Source organism: Schistosoma haematobium, chromosome ZW (assembly GCF_000699445.3).
Source record: "Schistosoma haematobium chromosome ZW, whole genome shotgun sequence".
Classification (NCBI taxonomy): Eukaryota; Metazoa; Platyhelminthes; class Trematoda; order Strigeidida; family Schistosomatidae; genus Schistosoma; species Schistosoma haematobium.
In genome coordinates this window covers 6,683,189-6,702,071 of record NC_067195.1, presented here as the reverse complement: position 1 = coordinate 6,702,071, position 18,883 = coordinate 6,683,189, and the positions used below count along the sequence as shown (strand labels likewise).

The window sequence follows — 18,883 nt, the reverse complement described above, 5'->3', positions numbered from 1 at the left end:
CAAGGACTTTGCTCTATCTCCAACCTGAATGTGTTCTCCATCATACATTGGTATTTGTTACGATACGATGAGTCAGGGTAGACAAAGGTGTGACTTCCACGTAAGATACTATAAACTAGGCAGATACATCATGACAAATCTGCAATTTTAGGATTAGGTCTCTTATAAAAGCAGTACTAATATCATAGTAGACCACAACTCTACAGTCCTACACAAACCACTTGACCACTGAGAAGCACACGTTTTTCACTAGTGGCTGATCCAGACTAGAACTTCCCAAACTCGATTTTTTCCTCAACTGTCTGTAGTGTGTCTTCGAATCGCGGTTGACCATGGTCACCACTATAAAAACGTTGCGTACCAGATATCAGAAGGCTATTGGAGGTTGTAGCGACATATATTTGTTGGCGATCTCGTGGTATCGAGGGGATACCAAGATTGTGCCAAAAGAGTACAAGCGGAATCACTGAGAAAACGTAAGCGCGTGCAAGGTCACAATCAACGGAAAGAAGAATGCCTTTAGTGCAGTCAAACAAACAAGTACAGTAAAACAATCACTGGTACAACTGGTGGTAATAATAATTGTTTCCATTAAACCAATCGCGTTCTCTTGATAAAAGTAGGTCACTACATATCTTACAAGTATCCTAGTCAATTCTAATTCTAAACTCGTTAGGAGGCGATTTCCCGCAGACGCGACTCTAAACCAATTCCTAGACTTTCGAACACAGTATCTTGGCTTAGCGAACGTCATAACAAGTAAAATATCTGGCTTGGTAAAGTCTATCTGTTTTCGAACCGTAACTCAACAGCGTGAGTATACGAAGAACAATCAATACGGTCTATTGAAAATGGTTGTTACAGGCGAATAGACTAGACGTGGCCGCACAAAGTCGAAGAGACTTAAGGTGATAGTGAGGGTCCAACGCTGTAGCTGATGTGCTCATCCATCGATGACACCCTTTAGAGCAGTCTCAGTAAGAACATAGTCACCCACTGCTTAGCGACCTCGAGTTGGAGTAGTTGGAATTGATGTAACCCTCGTACTTTAAAACCAGTGTTAATGTTGTTCTTCTTACCATCATCACCGTCGATATAAGCCCATCTCTGTTTATCTTATCCTTTGTCACCTAATCTATTACTACTTTTGTCTGTTCATAATGCTTGCATTCTGATTGTCAACGTCTCTCCTCTACATTCCTATTTTATAGATTATTATAGTGCAGTCAACCGATCCCCCCAAAAACTGTGATAATTGCTGAATCTAGCTATTCAAACTCTGTAGAATGAATGCATTTATTTATAACGAGGAAATAATTATTCCCAATTAATTGTCAATTTTACAAAGACTGGCACGACCAAGTGGATAAAATAACAACACTGTGAAATACTAAAAACTTGAAGACTTACAATAATGCCTAGAAGTTAAAGTAAAAAATGAATACTAGGTCATCAAAAACGTATTGGACAGGCTCTTGATTGGATATTAAGTATGAATTATGCGCTACTGTGTTTTGGCTATGGACAATCATTTAATCTAGTGCTTCAAGTTATTTCTTTCCAATTCTAGTTACTGAAAATTACCCCCAGAAAATGTCTTGAAAATCACATTTCAACCTACTTTTGCCGAAATACTCCTGACATTCACCAACTTTCCAAATTTTTCTATATGAATCAGACGATTGAATAGTATGTAAGGTTTGAGTCACGGTCTTCAGGAGTAATAACGGTAATAATCACATCTGCGTTGTAGTAATAAGGATACAAGGTCAGTGTTAATACTCGACACGTACGACTATCCTTGATTGAGTTCTCGAAAAGAAACATAAGTAAGCAGTTTATGATGGGTTTATTGGATATATGTGGCGATTAAAAATGTTCACTGTATCTAACAAAGTGCTACTCCATGCTAGCTTTTTTGCGGCTACTTCTCATTGCACCAGATCTAAATGTGGATGTGAATCTATGTACAAAAAATTTCCGTCACACACAAAAACATCAAAGAACGGACAACTGAAACACATCCACATTATCATTGAGGATCGTAACTTTCATCAGTATACTGATGAATCCTATAGGATTCCGAAATGAAGTGACAATCAGCGGTTGTGGTGGTGTTTTTTTACTACTTTTTGAAATATGTGGTTTACTGTTATTTGCGCGTACAATAGATCGATAATGCTCAAGACTTACTACTGGGCACATAAATGGCTTGATGAAAAAATCTGTGAGATCGATGTTGGATCTAAATTTTAATAATTCATCATCAATAATGGAATATGGGCTGAATATTTTACATGGGAGGAAACAAACCACCTTGATTGCTAAAACAGAAATAAATGGTATTTCATTTTCAAACCACTTTGGTTTGAATGCCACCTACATTTGATTGTGTTTATTTGTCAACTACGTATATATATTCTTGTACATCCTACAGTTTGGTTTTCCCAATCCACATCCATTATTTTTCGATAGATTTATTTATCGCTTTCCATTTGATCCTGACACCCTAAATTACTTTCTATGTTTTTAGATACCCCAGATAACTTAATTTCCATGATCAGTCTTACGCCTTCCTATCGGGGTTTTTTATGATAAAAAAAGATTAAAAGAAAACTCATCGGCAGTCTGAACGAGTTTTTCTAGAGGTAATTACTAGGATTAAATATTTTAGGCAATTTGCTAAGTGTCTTCTGTTTTATTTGCTTACTCATCAAGTTATAGTACAATTTGAGACCAAACTATGGCGTTCACCATATAATTAAAAAGGTACTATTGTAGATAGAGGGGAAAATGAAGTGCAGTTAAAAGTATAACCAAAAAACTTCGGTTAATAGAACTACCCTTTCTGTAACGAATATAAAAAAGGACTACAACGGGATTATCATTGACTTTATTTTGAGCCATGTTGGACAATGTTCAGAACCCCAACCAGTGAGTTGTGATAAACCAATAGCTATCAGTCTTAGATGGCTTTATCTCACATCCTGGAGCTGTGTTATAAACAGGCTAATTCTATGCTTTTTCCACCTAGCCCCATCACCGGTAAATAATTCGCGACGTGGGAATCTCTGGTGTGACACTCGTAGTATACTTCTAAGCCACCGAAGCGAGTGTTTCAAGATATTGACACAAATTGAATTACCGTAGTTGTGCCCTAACACAATAACTATGTTAGTTTTAATTAACAGGAAGCATTATTTCCCCTTCATAAATCAAGTTTTGCTCACAGTTTTGTATATTCATTTACTGCTAGTTAGGAATTTTAAACTGTTTATATTTTCTCGTAGCTTATCGGATTTGGATTGAAAATATAACATGGTGGATGCGGAATTCAAACGAAAACTAAATGAAATTCGTGAGAAAGTAGAAGATCTTTTTGATTTTGAAGGATGTAAAGTTGGTCGTGGAACATATGGAAGTGTTTATAAAGCTAAACTTAAAGATGGTACAGACAGTAGAGATTATGCGTTAAAACAAATCGAAGGCACTGGCTTATCTATGTCTGCGTGCCGAGAAATAGCTGTAAGTTCAATTATAATACAATGACAAATATTTTGTATGTATCATGTTTTAGCTTCTTCGTGAGTTAAAGCATCCAAATGTAATTACTCTACAACGAGTTTTTCTGAATCATACAACTAGGCGAGTATGGTTGCTATTCGACTTTGCAGAACATGATCTTTGGCATATTATAAAATTTCATAGAACAACTAAAGCAAATAAAAGTACAGTTCAAGTCTATGGCAATATGGTCAAAAGTTTAATGTATCAAATATTAAATGGAATCCATTATTTACATGACAATTGGATTTTACATCGTGATTTGGTACGTTCTAATGATAATTTCGTCTGTTTTTTTTTCAAGTCTAAAGAAATATTCGGCAGCCCAAAGACATTTTGTGAATGCACTTTCTTTCTAGTGGAACCGTAAAGAGTTTGGCTCCCCATCATCAGAGGTTTTGTCATTTCACACTGCACTACCAATAAGACATAGCCGTTGGTAGTAAATCGTAAATGTAGAACACAGGTGCTCTACTGTGATTGTCTCTGTTGTATTGCTCACCTGTTGTGAAACTACCCGGTTGTAAGAAGTGAGATTATTCGGTCGTTGGACTTGTGAACTTGAGTGAGCGTAAGTGGTGGTTGGGTTGGATTTACTGCTGTTAGTGGTGGTTTTCATTTTTTGTAGGGATGATTTAATTAACAGGATGTTAAGTAGAGTGCTAATCAATTAGTGATGTGAAATGACATGGTGAGGCTTGGTAATGGCTGCTCATGAGACTGTATCTGCTAACTTATTAAAATCAACTGCGCTTAGAAAGACCGAACGATGTAACATGAGATTCAAATTAATAATTTGCCAAATAATGTTTTGTATAAAATTTTGTGGAATATTTTCGTCGAGCTGCTGATTTCATTTGTTTAGATATTAAATCTTCAACCTGTAGTGTGCGCTACTTATGCAGACAGACATGAGTAGTATGTAGAAGGATTTGGGAGTGGAATGCCTACCTGCAGAAAACTGAGATAAAGATAAAATTTAAACAATGGGCAATCGGAATAACAACAGGATTAGAAGAATGGTGGGGCATGTAAAGGACAACTCAAGCAAGATGTGCAGATGATGTATTTAATGTATGATTTTCATACTTTAAGAAGTACTGTGTAATTTTGCATTCAACAATAAATTCGTTTTCTCAAATGAGTTTTCGTTCATTACTTTTGGTGTCACTGCCTACGGAAAGGCGGAGAGAGGGTAGTTCTGAGGACACTGTTGTGGGGCCGTGAGTGGAGTCGTTAGTTGATGCCGTCAGGCCCAGGAAGCAGACATCAAGTGGAATGGCCCAGTGAGACGGCGTTGGGTGTAGCATTCTCCATCGACGGCGAGAGGACGTGGAACGTCTTGGGTGTCGGGCTGATATTAGAGGTAGATAGCCCGGGAAACCAGCGCGCCGGCGGACTCGACACTTCGACGAGAAACGAAGAACAGACTGCGATAAAGAGGAAAGCGGCACAGAGAGCAGAACGACTGCAAGAGCGACCGTTTAAAGGGGGGATTGGGTGTGGTTTACGTTACCTACGCTGATAGATATAAGAAGTTTATGGTAGCAATCAGAAGTAGGATACCTGTCAGCATAAAATTGAATGGAAGATAATCGGTGGGGAAACAGAGAAATTGAAATAACAACAATTAGAGGAAGCATGTAAGGGACAACTGAAGAATGATGTGCAAATAATGTATTGAGTGTATGGTTTTCATATTTCACAAAGGCACTGTGTAATTTTGCATAAAACAATGAATTGGTCATCGTTCACTGCAAACCTATCAGTTATTGGTTAGAAAGTTATTCAAATTAAAGATTTTTGAATATTATTACTTTTAAGTGGTATGGTAATCAGATTCTCAAAAGAACTAGTAGGCACAGATAGACGTTTGTCGTAGACCACTTCAAGATCTGATAGAAGACAGTGGAATTCGCCTGCGTCATTGCGACTGATTCTGAGGCATATCACAGGACGTCTCTAATCATTAGTTACGGCAGTCATGTGGACACTAACCAGGTATTCCGCACTTGCTAACGCATTTTCATCTAACATTCACTCACTTAATAGACTGATGTTACGTTTTGGTTTTGCCACTTCAAGCTTTATTTCAATATACTCCCACACCAACGGACATTGTTCGTCGAGCTAGGCGATCGCTGGACTTACGTAGTACATATCTCAACCACCTCACCCGATGAAGATTCATAACTTGCTATCTTTACCTACTATTCCTTCAGTATTGTTCATTCCGTGGCCCTAACATACGCGAGTAATACTTCGAAACCATCTTTCTTCAAGTACACGTAACCTATGAATATCATATGTTTCTAAAGATCACGTTTCACAGCTACATATTACAACGGAACTTGTCCTTCAATTGACTGACGGACATCTCGCCTACTCCCCAGGAGAACTGAACCCATCATGGCTAGTGAGAATTCAAAAATAAGTTCTACCAATACCCTCCTTATCATCAGTTCAAGCACTAATAGAGAGCACCACCAAAACAAAATTTTGTATTTAGGGGAAGTGTAATGCATCTTAAACAGTCTTTAATTTTTGCTTAAGATGATCGAAGGACTTTTTTCTGCGTCTCCACTAAGTAGGGCTGTAATTTATGTATTTTAAGTCGGTAAGTTAATCTTCTGTTAAGGAGATCAGTCCTTGAAAAGTCTGGGAACAGAAGCGTTATCTCTAAAATATTATCTATGGCAAAGTTAAGTAAAGTGAGGAAAGCGGATAACTCTGACGGTTTATCATTTCATTGACAGTTGATCTGAGCTATATTGGTGGATGCATCTTACTTGGTGTGAGAAGTTCGCATGATAACTGCTATCAGTAGCTGGACACGGGTTATATGGCTCGGAGCCTTTCTAATTATCGTCAGTACATTCACTCTTTATCTTCCTCTCAGTCTTGAATTTCAGTACTCTTTCATAATTGTTTTTCCAATCTCTTTGCGAACCATATTCTCAAGGTTTAATTTCTCTTTTTTATTATTTCTACTATATTATTTAGATTTGTTTTGTTGTTTCCGCCTCGTACTGATTCGGTATGGCAACTTAGACGAACCCACATTTGAGCCACTTTGATGTCTGTTTAACATTCCTACTTTTGTTACTTGCTTAATAATATAATTGTCTTTTTAATTTTTTTCTAGAAACCTGCAAACATCTTAGTTATGGGTGAAGGTCCTGATCGAGGTCGAGTTAAAATAGGTGATTTAGGTTTCGCTCGTCTATTTTATCAACCACTGAAGCCATTAGCTGATTTGGATCCAGTTGTTGTAACATTTTGGTATCGTGCACCAGAATTGCTGCTTGGAGCTAGACATTATACGAAAGCTATTGATATATGGGCTATTGGATGTATTTTTGCAGAATTACTCACATATGAACCTATATTTCATTGTCGTCAAGAAGATATTAAAACAAGTACACCATATCACAAAGAACAGCTGGAACGTATTTTTCGTGTAATGGGATATCCACCAGGTATGTAAGTTATTATTTGGTGAAACACTAATGATCAAGTGATATGCCACAGCCTAGTACGACCTCTGAAATGAAAACTTCTGACTTGACGATTCTGTGTTTTTGAACATTTTTGGGATGTAATTTTTCACCAAGAACTGACTTCAGTCGAACAATAACTTAAAGCCCGAGTATACTGAACATTGGTTTTGTGAAGCTGTAGCTTATTGTTCAAAACACTCCCTGTCGTGCTCGAGGATGTACACGGCTATGTAGTCTCATAATAGAACAAGGAAGTTACTCCGTTTTTCCTAGTTTTCAATGACACCACGAATAAAACCACTTTGTGATGAATAGTGTCTATTAATTATTTATTTACCAGAGAGAGCAATCCATTGTTATTATTTCTGCTGTTACAATAGAAATCACTTTAATGTATAATCAAAGTGTCTGCTTCTTTGTTACTTTTATTTCTGATCAATTCAGATGATGCTTGGGTTGATATGAAAAAAATGCCAGACTATCATCAATTATTACGTGATTCCATAAGTAAAAAAACCTATGGTAAATATTCACTGGAAGGTTATTTTGAAGAGAAAAAATTCAAAGTGGATGAAAGAGAATTAGCTTTGGTAAGTTATTTCACAATTTTATTGATTTTAGCCTTATTTGATGTGTATTATTATTATTTGGATTGGTGATCCAGCTATCTTGATCTCTTTTCATTCGAATCTAGCAAACACGTGTGAAAGCAACTTCCCATCGCAGATTTACTTGTTCTTTCGAAGTAAAAAAGTGTATTTCACGGCGTATCACCTGGAAGGGAATCCGGTTATTGGATGTTGAGAACTTTCTTCAACCCATTTTTCATTCGTTTAACCACAATAGGATGATGTCATATGATTTCATAGTATTTTATGACATACATAGCTTCAATTCACTCGTCATTCTGGTTCACTTGCTATTAGTGGTTATTCAGGCATGTACTAAGTCCCCTTAGAAAAATTTGGACATTTCCACTACTTTTAGGGGATTAAATACATTCTATACTTTGTACGTGCATATTGTCCTTTATCCTACAATTGACACTTGACCCATATTCACTACCAGAATACTAGCATTTACCAAACAGAATTGTAAGACCGATTTACTTACGGTTCTGAATTTAAGGTAGGTGTTTGACATTGCTCTATCACAACCTATTCATCTATTTAGTTCAGTGAACTTCCTTCACCATGGTACTTATCTGTAGCCACGTATTTTTTCTACCAAACATAACGATCCGCAGACGGTGTTTCGTTGGTTCATTCTATACAGTTAAAATAATCACAGTCAAGACTGATACAGTTTTCTTCGTCAAAATTTCCCTCAGTAATAAGTAACTGTAAAATAGAAACTACTTATGGAAAAAGTTGTCGTGCTGATTTTCAGTGACTTATACTTGCCGCTCAAAGACGTGATTTTAGATAAATAAGATTGCTATCCATTGCTTAAGCAATTAGCGTACAGAAAACCCTACTATATGATCTGATTAGTTCCTTACTATTTATGTATATTAATATATATTGTAGATGGGCTTTACAGACGAGCATCAACCAGCATAATATTTCAGTCAGTCACAACGTAAACCCTGGTACATATGTACTGCAGTTCAAATTGCCATACCCTGTTAGCACAGAAAGATGAAATTGTCAGTCCAAATCCCAGAATAGTAGATTTAGTCTAAAGATTCTTTCTGATTACTTCTGACTACAGAACATTAAATACTTTTACCATGAAAATTAATATTTTGTAAGTAAAAATCAAACGTAAATAATTTTTCTAGACACTATTGGTAACATTTCTAAGATGTTTACCATAGGTTTCTAAACATTACCCCCAACTCAAATAAGTTCATTGTCTGTATCAATAAAATCTACTGAATAGCTGTACTTTCACTGTGAAAAAAAATGAAAAAGATAATGATACATCTTAATTTTGACATGATATCAGGAAATCTTTAATAATTTAATAGTTAAATTCATGAGTTAAACTAAGCTAAACCACCATTAAAAACCTGGAAGCACTGGACGGCCGTTTTATCCTAGTGTGGGACTCCTGAGCAGTGCGTATCCACGATCCCACACGTGGGACTCAAACCTAGGACCTTCGATCTCGCACGCGAACGCTTAACCTTTAGAATACTGATCAGGCATCAATGGTGGTCTAGCCTAAATCGAATCATAGATTCAACTATTAAATTACTATGATCCCCACCAACCGTCATTCTGATACAAATCTGTAATAATTTTTTGATCATATTTACATTCTCTAAGCTCAGACGTTTGTTAACTATGGATCCCGTTAAACGTTTATCTGCTGCTGAGGCTATGGAAGATTCTTACTTCAAAGAAGGTGAAAAACCAAATAATGAGTAAGTGCGTTTTTTTTTCTTTGCAGTAAGTTGTTATTCTACAGTTAAAGTTTACATACTTTGAGTCCCCAAATGCTCTGGTACAGCCGATGGTGGGAAGAGTCAGCTCTCCCTCTCGAAATGCTCTCACATGACCACATGCATACAACCACTATCAGGGAAGTTCTACTCACTGCCTTCTCGCGGCGGGGGTGTTGTTTACGAAATCGAGGGGACGAAAAGCGAATGTCCAGCGCTTTAACCAAGTCAGTGGATATGGAGAATCCACCGAGGGGAGTTGGAAAACCTTGATTCCAATCAATTGTACACATGGGCTCCAGGATCCTGGGAGAAAAAATAGCGTATGAACCATTTATTGATCACCTGCTACCATGGGACTGTATCTCCTGACATTGCTCCACTGCCTTATAGATCAGACCTTTAGATTGAAGGCTTCGGGTGTGGCTTCCTAAGAAAATCACCTGTTTCGGTTTGGGCACCCGGGCAGTATCACAGCCCACACACACACAAATATGGTGTGGCGCATATATATTTGCTGCCCTCTTGTACAAATATTTATGTGTTCAAATAAATAATAAATAAATAAATAATTGTAAGTATATGGTTGTACAGGTTATTATCGTATTAGAAACCAACTTTTGAACAATGAACTCTGTTCAAATAGATTAGTTAATATCAAAATAAATAGATATACTGATCGAATTATGGATAGTAACTAAGGTTTTATTGGTTGGCCTGGGTCTGTTATCGGGTTTATAAATTAGTTAACTTCCTAGAGTTATGCTCCTTTAAATTGTTTTTTTCTATTCGCCATCGAGCTATTCACTCCAATCGTATGACACTTTAAAAATATACTTCAGTAATCAATTTATCTATATTTTAAAAACATGTCAATTTTGTCTAAATATTAACTGGTACGAAGTTGCGGAGATTGTGGTATCTTCACTGTTGAAATCACGGACTGAGAAATCTTGGAGACACTGGAAGGTTTTTCCAGGTCATAGATACACCCTGTCGAGAAGTCCCATTTTAAGACGAAACGGCCCGCCAGTACTTCCAGATTTTCAATGATGGTCTTACTAAGATCAGTTCGTAATTTCAACTGTGTAGACGTTAATTATTGAGATAAGAGATTTATGATTTTTCAAAAGGAAGTTAAATTGTTAAGTGGCTGAAGGTAGTTATGGGGAGATCCTGTTTATTCTAGGTTTTATTCTAGTTAGTAATCGTCAGTAAGGCCTACCTGAAATCTCAAAGGAACTGATTTTCCTCGTAGGATTCAAGTACGCGACAGGTTAACCTGTAATGAGGTCTACGCTTAAATTTAATATTAATTTGTTAGGGGTGCTCTGCCTGTATATTAATTTAGAGAGATTTTCGTTCAGTTGGTTTAAATGCATTTTCCCGATTTCTATTCACTAACCTCCAATGTATTTTTCAGTCAATCAGTAACAACATAGAACTTCGTACGTACGTACATCAGTTCGAGTTTCCATACCATACTAGTACAGAGTTGCAGTTGTCGCTTCAAATCCCGTACTGGTAGAGGTAGTAAAAGTGTAAGCAGTAATCGGAAACACTAGGGCTTGAAGATGTTATTCAAGGAGTATAATCCAGTGAAATAAATTTGGAAAGAGAAAAAAGAAAGGGATATAAAGAATTCAGAAGATTAGAATTTGGGAGAACACAAAGAGTGGATGCACCTGCGCCATTGTAAACGATTTTGAGCCATGTCATTCAGGGTCTCTAACCATCGGTTGCTATCATCTCGCGGTCCCCAACCAGGTAGTCTACACCTACCAACATGGCTCAGTTCACTTGTCAGTAACTTCATGGACTTGTGCCATGTTTTGGTCTGGTTTCCCCTAACTTTCTTCCAACCTACTCCTACACAATGAAACATCACACGTCGGGGCAGTCGGTGGTTGGGCATACGTAATATATGTTCCAGTCATCTCAACTGATGAAGTTTCACTACTTCATCAATCGATTTGCCATCCTTACCTAGTACCCGTTTCCTAACAACTGCGTTACTTATCTGGTGGTCCCAGGATATACTAGCAATGTTTCGAAGACATATATGATCGAATACTAGTAACCTACGAATATCCTCTACTCTTGTCGGCCATGTTTCACTGCCATAAAGTAGGACAGAACGAACTGTTGCGCAGTAAACACGTCCTTTGGTTAATATCCTACCTTATTCTATAATTGCATCACATATATTTTTTTCTAGGCAATTATCATAACAAGTTCGTGTATTATCATTTTAGTCCAATTTGAATTGGTTTAAATTATCCCGTTGTTGATATTTTTGACTGAAATCCGTTCAGTCTTGGTTGGGATATGGGCATCTCGTGTAGATTGTCTCGATATGGTCATTATAACAAATTGATGCAGAATAGATAGAATCTAGCTAGGAGTGGAATCCTAAACTCGTGTTTCGTCCGATTTGGGACTCGTCAACTGGACGCAACTACGTCTCAGATTTGGTGTCCACTCTGGGACTCGAACCCAGTACCGTTCGCTCAAAACACCATCGCGTTATCCACTTATCTACTGGGTCCCGATAGCCATTCACTTGTGGAACGAGTAGGAATTTTAGTTGAATTCGTAATGGTTCGAATTGTCTGGCTGTTAATACTTTGATGAGTCTTAGTTGGCATGTAGGCATCCTGTTCTTGAAGTAAACGCCAACTCGGGCGCGTGTACATCCATCTGACGAGTCCCTAGTAAGACGAAACGCGCATCCTAGATTTGACTGCTAGCTATATTCCATACATTTTATATTATCATTTCAGTTTGTTATTGATTTGTTTTTATCAAATATTGTAGTGTTTTTGGAAATTTACCTATACCTTATCCTAAACGAGAATTTATCTCTGATGATGATTCTGATGATAAACAAACTGGTGCAGATAAAAATGTCACACAAACTGGACAACAACCAAACGCTACTGGAGGAAGACAAACTGCAGCACATCCTACTGGTGGCAGTGGAATACATACTACACATCCTCAGCAACAATCTCAACAACAACAACAGCGTGGAAATAATGCTCCACAACCTCAGTTACCATTGCCTCAGCAACAACAGAGAACAAATGGACAGCCACCGCCACTGAATACACAGCAACAGCAACAACACATGAACTCTGGTCAATCTAATCCCCATGCAAGACAATTAATTCATCAACAGGTCAGTATCAGTTGACATATGTTGTTTTCTTTTTGCTTATTTCTTATCATGTGAAAATCTGCTGTATAACGGTTAATAATTGAAGATCAATTGAAATCATGTTAGACCACAATTTAAAACCTGTAAGCACTGGGTGACCGTTTCGTCATAGTATGAGAATCCCCAGCGGGAATCAAACCCAGGATCTTCTGTCTCGCACGTGAATGCTTAACCACTGGGCCACTAAACCGGCATCAAACGGTGTTAATGTTTAGCTTCGATCAATCCATGATAGTGCGACCATCTTCCATTATCTCCAGTGCGTAACTGCCTAACTTAGATAGGCTCACGATTTCAATTGGAATTCGACAATCTCCATAACTCCATATTGAAAAATAAGATCAATTAAATTCATCATTCTGTATTTCGTTCGATACATAACTATGATCAGGTAATGCCTTGGTTTTAGTGGTTACACATGTCACACCCCTTGTATTTGAAGGTGTTGTAGTTTCTATGCTGTTTTGATTTGGTTAAGCTATGAGAATTTTTTCACAATTGTGAATAAATTCTAGTAGCTCATTTTTAATTAAGGTACGTACTGATGATGTCTTTCAAAGAGTAGAACAATAAAACCTTCACAACCAAAACCATCTATCAACTCAGAGATCACAATGCTCTCTAACTCCTTTCGTTTTGAACTACAAATGTTCTCTATCTTCTCTTGTATTGTTTTAACATTTTAGTCACTTTAACAGTAGACAATCATTGAATGAAGTACATTAAACGAAACATATGCTGATGATTTCTTTCAAAATAATAACTGTATATTTTTAGTGAAGATAATTGTACGCACAGATGGATAGTGCCTAGTAGTGTAGTCTAGGACGCGCGTTTCGTCCTATTTGGGACTCGTCAGGTGGATGTACCTACATCTCAGGGTTGATGTTCACTCCGGAACTCGAACTCAGTACCGTTCGCTTCAAACGCCATTGCGTTATCCATTTAGCTACTGAGTCCTGATAGCCAATTGCTTGGGAAGATTCAAGTAAACAATACCAAGTGAATTTAAACTTCACCCCATTGCCTGCCCCACACGTCATTTTTAAACAGTCGTTGTTGCGGTTGTTCTGCTCACCGCACCGCTTTCTTTACTACAGTCTATGCCGCGTTCTTCGTCAAAATGTCGAGTCTGTGGCGCTGACCTTCGTAGTTCCGTTGACCGGCCGGATCATCAAAATCTAGTGTCTACCCAGCATCCATACGTCCCATTGCTCCTCTCTGTCGACAGCAACTGCTATAGCCAACACTGCCAGGTATTCCACTTCTGATTGATATGATACACTACTTATGTCGAACTAAGTAGCATACACCACAGTCCTAGTATTGTAATGAACGGAGACTTGGGCAAGGGATTACACAGTGTCTTCGTAAAATATGAAAACGATCCATTAAACACAATATTTGCACGTCTTCCTTGAATTGTCCTTGACAAACTATATCATTCTTCCTTTCCCATTTCTATTTCGGTTGTTTTCTGTTCTTCTTTCTCTTCTCTTCATTTTCCTCTTCTGTCAGTAAGAATTCTACTTCCACTTCCTGATACATACTACTTATATCTGTCCGTATAAGTAGCACGCTCTGCAATATGAGACTCCCTGGCTTTACACACTTACGACGCTTCACGGGATCGAACCCTAAACTTTCAGACCTCTTGGCGTTCGCGATACTTTTAAGCCTCAGATCTAGAAACCACGAACTATTCAATTAAACTGTGATTGTGTGCTAATTCGTGACCAGCTTCAAAGTCCCAATAAGTATTTACGTTTGGTAAATTTCAACCATATCGAAAGCAAAACAGTTACAATCAGTTGGATTGGGTAATAGTCGTACTATACTACTCAGTTACAGCTATATCGAAAAAGTTAAACTAAGATTTAAATTTCAAGTCATTTGGTTGAAAGCATAATGCGGGATCGTGGATGCGCACTGCTGAGGAGTCCCGTAACAGGACGAAACGGCCGTCCATTGCTTCCAGGTTTCCAACGGTGGTCTAACATCAATCGATTCATGATCTCAACCAAATACTTAATAATCTTCACAACCGCTATTCTGATACTAATCTATCGTTCAACTTCATATACATCATGAAATATAGTTAATTAGCCTAAGTTATTTTGTGCATATATATATGAATTCAATAAACTTGTTTTCACTATAAATGTATATTCCCTTGTAGAATAATAATGATGATATACCATCTAACAAGCGTATTCGGTTATCCCAGGGGAATAATGAAACACCGATTGCACCACCGCCATTACCATCCTCCTCGACAACATCATCATCTACAACAGTTAATAGTAGTGGAATCTTACATGCAAACACAAATAAATCCAGTATAACAGGACAATCTCAGCAGTTATCTAATACCACTACTACTACTACCACTTCAGGTTATGCGAATCTGGTAATTTGTGGTTGTTCGTTGTTATATGTTTGTTTTTAATGTTTTCTTATCTAACTATTTAAATATATGTATACTTTCTATGTAAATAAATCTAGGCTTTTGCGATCGACTGTTAGTCATATCATGAATCTATCGAAGGTCTTTATCAGAAATCCTACACCTATTTGCAATGCCCGAGCACGGGATATTATTTTGCAAAACAAATTTCAGAGAATGCACTCATTTGTAGGTGCTACATGACATTCTTATCTCAATTGATGGATATTCAGTCTCGTGTTTAAAATTTCTTATATTAAAGTTTACTAAGTCGATATCACTGACCCAGTTTTTTTCACAGCACATACAATTGTACAGAGACAATATTATCGAATACATGAGGTTTATTTATCTAATCATCAATGTGTTGTTCATTGTTTGTTGATCCATAGTATAAATAGCTTAAAGCTAAGTTCTCCAGCAATTCCTTTATATTGATCTCGGAGAACTGTGTCCCTGAACATTTTCATAAAGCCTGTACATGTGTTATTCTATATCACTTAGGGCTGTTTTTCTATTTCAGCAACAACAACAACCAATGAGAAATCTCCCACCTGGTCATATGGGGCATCCGGGAACTTCTTATCCACGCTATCACCACTAGCAATCACAATTCTTCGTGGATTACTTTTTTGTATATATTAATATTTTCGCAACATTTTCATAGTTCTGTGGCCAATGTTTTTGTTCTTCGACACATTTTTGTACAATGATTGTGGTAAAAATATACAGGTGTCCCAGTATTGTGATAAATTTAGTGGACAGGGAAGGAAAGCGTGGAACGTGAACCAGCTAGTCATGAGTCCGTTATCTGCTTATTTAGCTAATCACATCACCTAGTTATCGAGATTCTAGACTCTAAATTAGTAAGATATTGTACTGTTTACCAATTATGACTAAAATTTACACGTAATTCTAATTATTATCCCGTTTCACATAGACGTTAGATCCATGAAGCAAATTTGCTTTAATTAACATCTCAACATTACATCACTTGTAACTGTAGGCTTGCTGTGACCTCATCTTACGTATCCCCCAGGATGAAATCGATATGAAAACAAGTTTAGTTTCATTCCCAGGGACATCCAACTAATTGCATTGAATCTAATTTTTTATCGAGCAACGAATGTTCTGTTGGTCGAAAAAATTATGAGTTACTGGTACTTAGTTATCAGGATCCCAAATGTGCGAATATAGCTGAGTAATGCTAGACTTATGCATAAAACTTCCACTAGGATCATATGTAAAATAATTTAGAGCAATCTTGCAGTTAGTCCTATGTTATCAGTGAGCTTATTTTGTCTGAATGATTGTATTTGATATCTATTCAGAATTACATCATTGCGTTGATGAGGGACAATAAGAGATCAATGTGAAACTTGGGTATCTAATCTTCGTTGAGTTTGTATGGTTCTTAAAATGACTACCTGCTAAGAACAGTTGTATTGTGACACTAATTGTCCCGAAATTTTCTGCGATTCATAAATGACAGTTGTCTTACTTTGTTCTTAAAAATGTCACAGTTATGTGCTGAAAACTTATTATTTGTGGTTGTGCACGTATTGTATTTTAGTCATATTATCAAGTGAGTCCTAAGTCTGAACATATTAAAAAATAATTAGGATTACTCATCTTAATCTCTGGTGTTGACTGTAGGTTTATAAATGTGGGAGCTTGCATGATCTACTGACCACATGACGAAATTAACGATGCGAATAAGACCAAAACACTAATGCCAATAAATTAAGTATGCTATCAAATGAAATACATTGACTCTTCGTGGTTAACTAGGAATTTATGTGACACTTGTTTTTAGTTATTCTTTTACGAAGCTTTACAAACAGTCATTACAAATTTTATAGTAATTTGTTACAGTAACTAATATACGGTATACATAAATACAGATAGCTTAAGCAGACGTCACCTCTTTATACTTATGATGTTTTAAAATGTACCGGAATAGGAGTGACAAACTTCAGAAACTATCGTATAGTTTCGGTGCAGTACGAGTTAAGAACCTTTCTTTGTGTACATAAATATAAGCAACAGTAAGTTGCCCTACAAAAGGAATGTACTGATGCATATCATGTATGTTTAAGAAGCAGCTGACTGTTCATACTACTAGAGATCAGCATACTCTACGAACCAATAAAGTCAACGGATCATCCTAAACAAAGCACCCTATTTATAGAATAAAGTAAAATGTATCCATAAAATAAAATGACGATATTCACTGACAATACTATTCACGCTTCGATTAAAAATCAAACAATTCATATTATTATTATTACTTATTACCTCTCTTTTACTCCCACTTCGTGTATCTTTTTTTCAACTTATACAGCAGCTCGCCTATGGTGGAAATTCGACTCTATCTAAACGTTCTCGAGTCATTGCCTGGTTGAAAATTGAGTGCTGAAACCACGTGCACCATTCAAACAGGCTTTCTTCAACGTTCGCACACTAATGCAGATCGGACAACAGATAGGGCTGTCTATACCTTTAGAAAGTCTTAATATAGACGTCTGCTGTCTATCCGAGGCCCGTATTCAAGACTGGTGAAGTACTACAAATTCGCTCTCCATCAATCGCTTCAAAAGGTTTGCTTTACGTGCGTTTATCCGGGGACCTTGTGGCATCTTCGTCTGGTCTTGCTGGCGTTGGTGTCGACTGGCCTGCTGCTCCGGCAACATCGGTTGGACTGTCCTGCCCTCCATGGTCGGTGACGACTGATCCACCAAATGAGGCGGAAGTCCGCAAGGAACTCCAACCGGGCCTAGATGACTTACCTCCGGCTCTTCTTAAAGATGGTGGTGACTTTCTGGTTAAGGAACTGACTGTGTTGTTTACAAAGGTCTGGAAGCTAGAGAGTGTTCCAACGTCATGGAATGAGTCGATAGTTGTCCCTATCTTTAAAAAGGGTTCACGTCGTTCCTGTAACAAGTATCGGGAGGAAAGTTTACTTCCGATTGCGTCCAAACTATTTACTTCTGTTATACCTCTTAGGTTGTTTAAAACCCGAGAAAGACTGACTCGCGAGGAGCAGGCTGGGTTTCGTTCTGGTCGAAGATGTATTGATCATATCTTCACCCTCCGCCAAATGTTAGAACACCGTCATACTTATCAAAGGCCAACAATCGTAATGTTTCTTGACATCAGGGCTGCCTTCGATTCGTTGGATAGGACTGTCCTCTGGGATTGTCTATTGAAGAAGGGTGTGCCTGAGAAGTTTATTAACATCTTAGAGGCCCTTTATACAAACACCTCAGGCAGAGTGAGGGCATACAACCAACTCTCTCCATTGTTCCACTCGAGCAGTAGGGTTAGGCAGGGTTGCCCAATCTCACCATTCCTCTTCAACTTTGCCATCGATGACATTCTGGAAACAGCTCTGATGGACGTAAGTAATGGTGGTGTGGATCTGTTGTCTGGAGAAAGACTTATCGACCTTGAGTATGTGGATGACATTGTCTTACTGTGCGATAATGCCCAAGGCATGCAATCCGCACTTAATCAGTGTCCGTAGGTATGGTATGTGCTTTGCACCTTCGAAGTGCAAAGTACTTCTACAAGACTGGCAGGATTCCAAACTTGTACTCACCCTGGATGGTGAGCAGATAGTAGTCGAGAAGTTCGTGTATCTGGGTAGCTGCATAAGTGCTGGTGGTGGTGTGAGTGGTGAGATCAATGCATGTATAATGAAAACCAAAGCGGCTTATGCCAATCTGGGCCACTTTTGGCGCCTTTGTGGTGTCAGTCTGGCT

General features: G+C 37.7%; 1 protein-coding gene across 2 annotated transcripts; it reads left to right on the top strand.

Moving 5' to 3' along the window:
• The first annotated feature begins 1,488 nt into the window (after positions 1–1,488).
• Positions 1,489–18,315, top strand: CDK8_1 (Cyclin-dependent kinase 8). Of its 2 annotated transcripts, XM_051210275.1 has the most exons (9): positions 1,489–2,648; positions 3,291–3,525; positions 3,578–3,829; positions 6,710–7,043; positions 7,509–7,654; positions 9,338–9,435; positions 12,271–12,634; positions 14,853–15,083; positions 15,643–18,315. In XM_051210275.1, exons 2-9 carry the CDS (start codon positions 3,319–3,321, stop codon positions 15,721–15,723), a joined length of 1,713 nt encoding a protein of 570 aa, XP_051070248.1. In that variant the 5' UTR covers positions 1,489–2,648; positions 3,291–3,318; the 3' UTR covers positions 15,724–18,315. The 2 variants fall into 2 exon arrangements, with proteins under 2 accessions (XP_051070248.1, XP_051070249.1); XM_051210276.1 differs by having other exon boundaries at positions 1,489–3,525; positions 4,430–7,043; positions 9,343–9,435.
• Positions 18,316–18,883: the final 568 nt, after the last annotated feature.

Bases quoted from the DNA above. Each gene is read 5' to 3' on its own strand.
- CDK8_1 (XM_051210275.1), top strand. From the start codon at position 3,319: ATGGTGGATGCGGAATTCAAACGAAAACTAAATGAAATTCGTGAGAAA. The intron at 3,526-3,577 runs GTAAGTTCAATT...ATCATGTTTTAG, and splicing joins CTGCGTGCCGAGAAATAGCT to CTTCTTCGTGAGTTAAAGCA. The intron at 12,635-14,852 runs GTCAGTATCAGT...ATTCCCTTGTAG, and splicing joins GACAATTAATTCATCAACAG to AATAATAATGATGATATACC.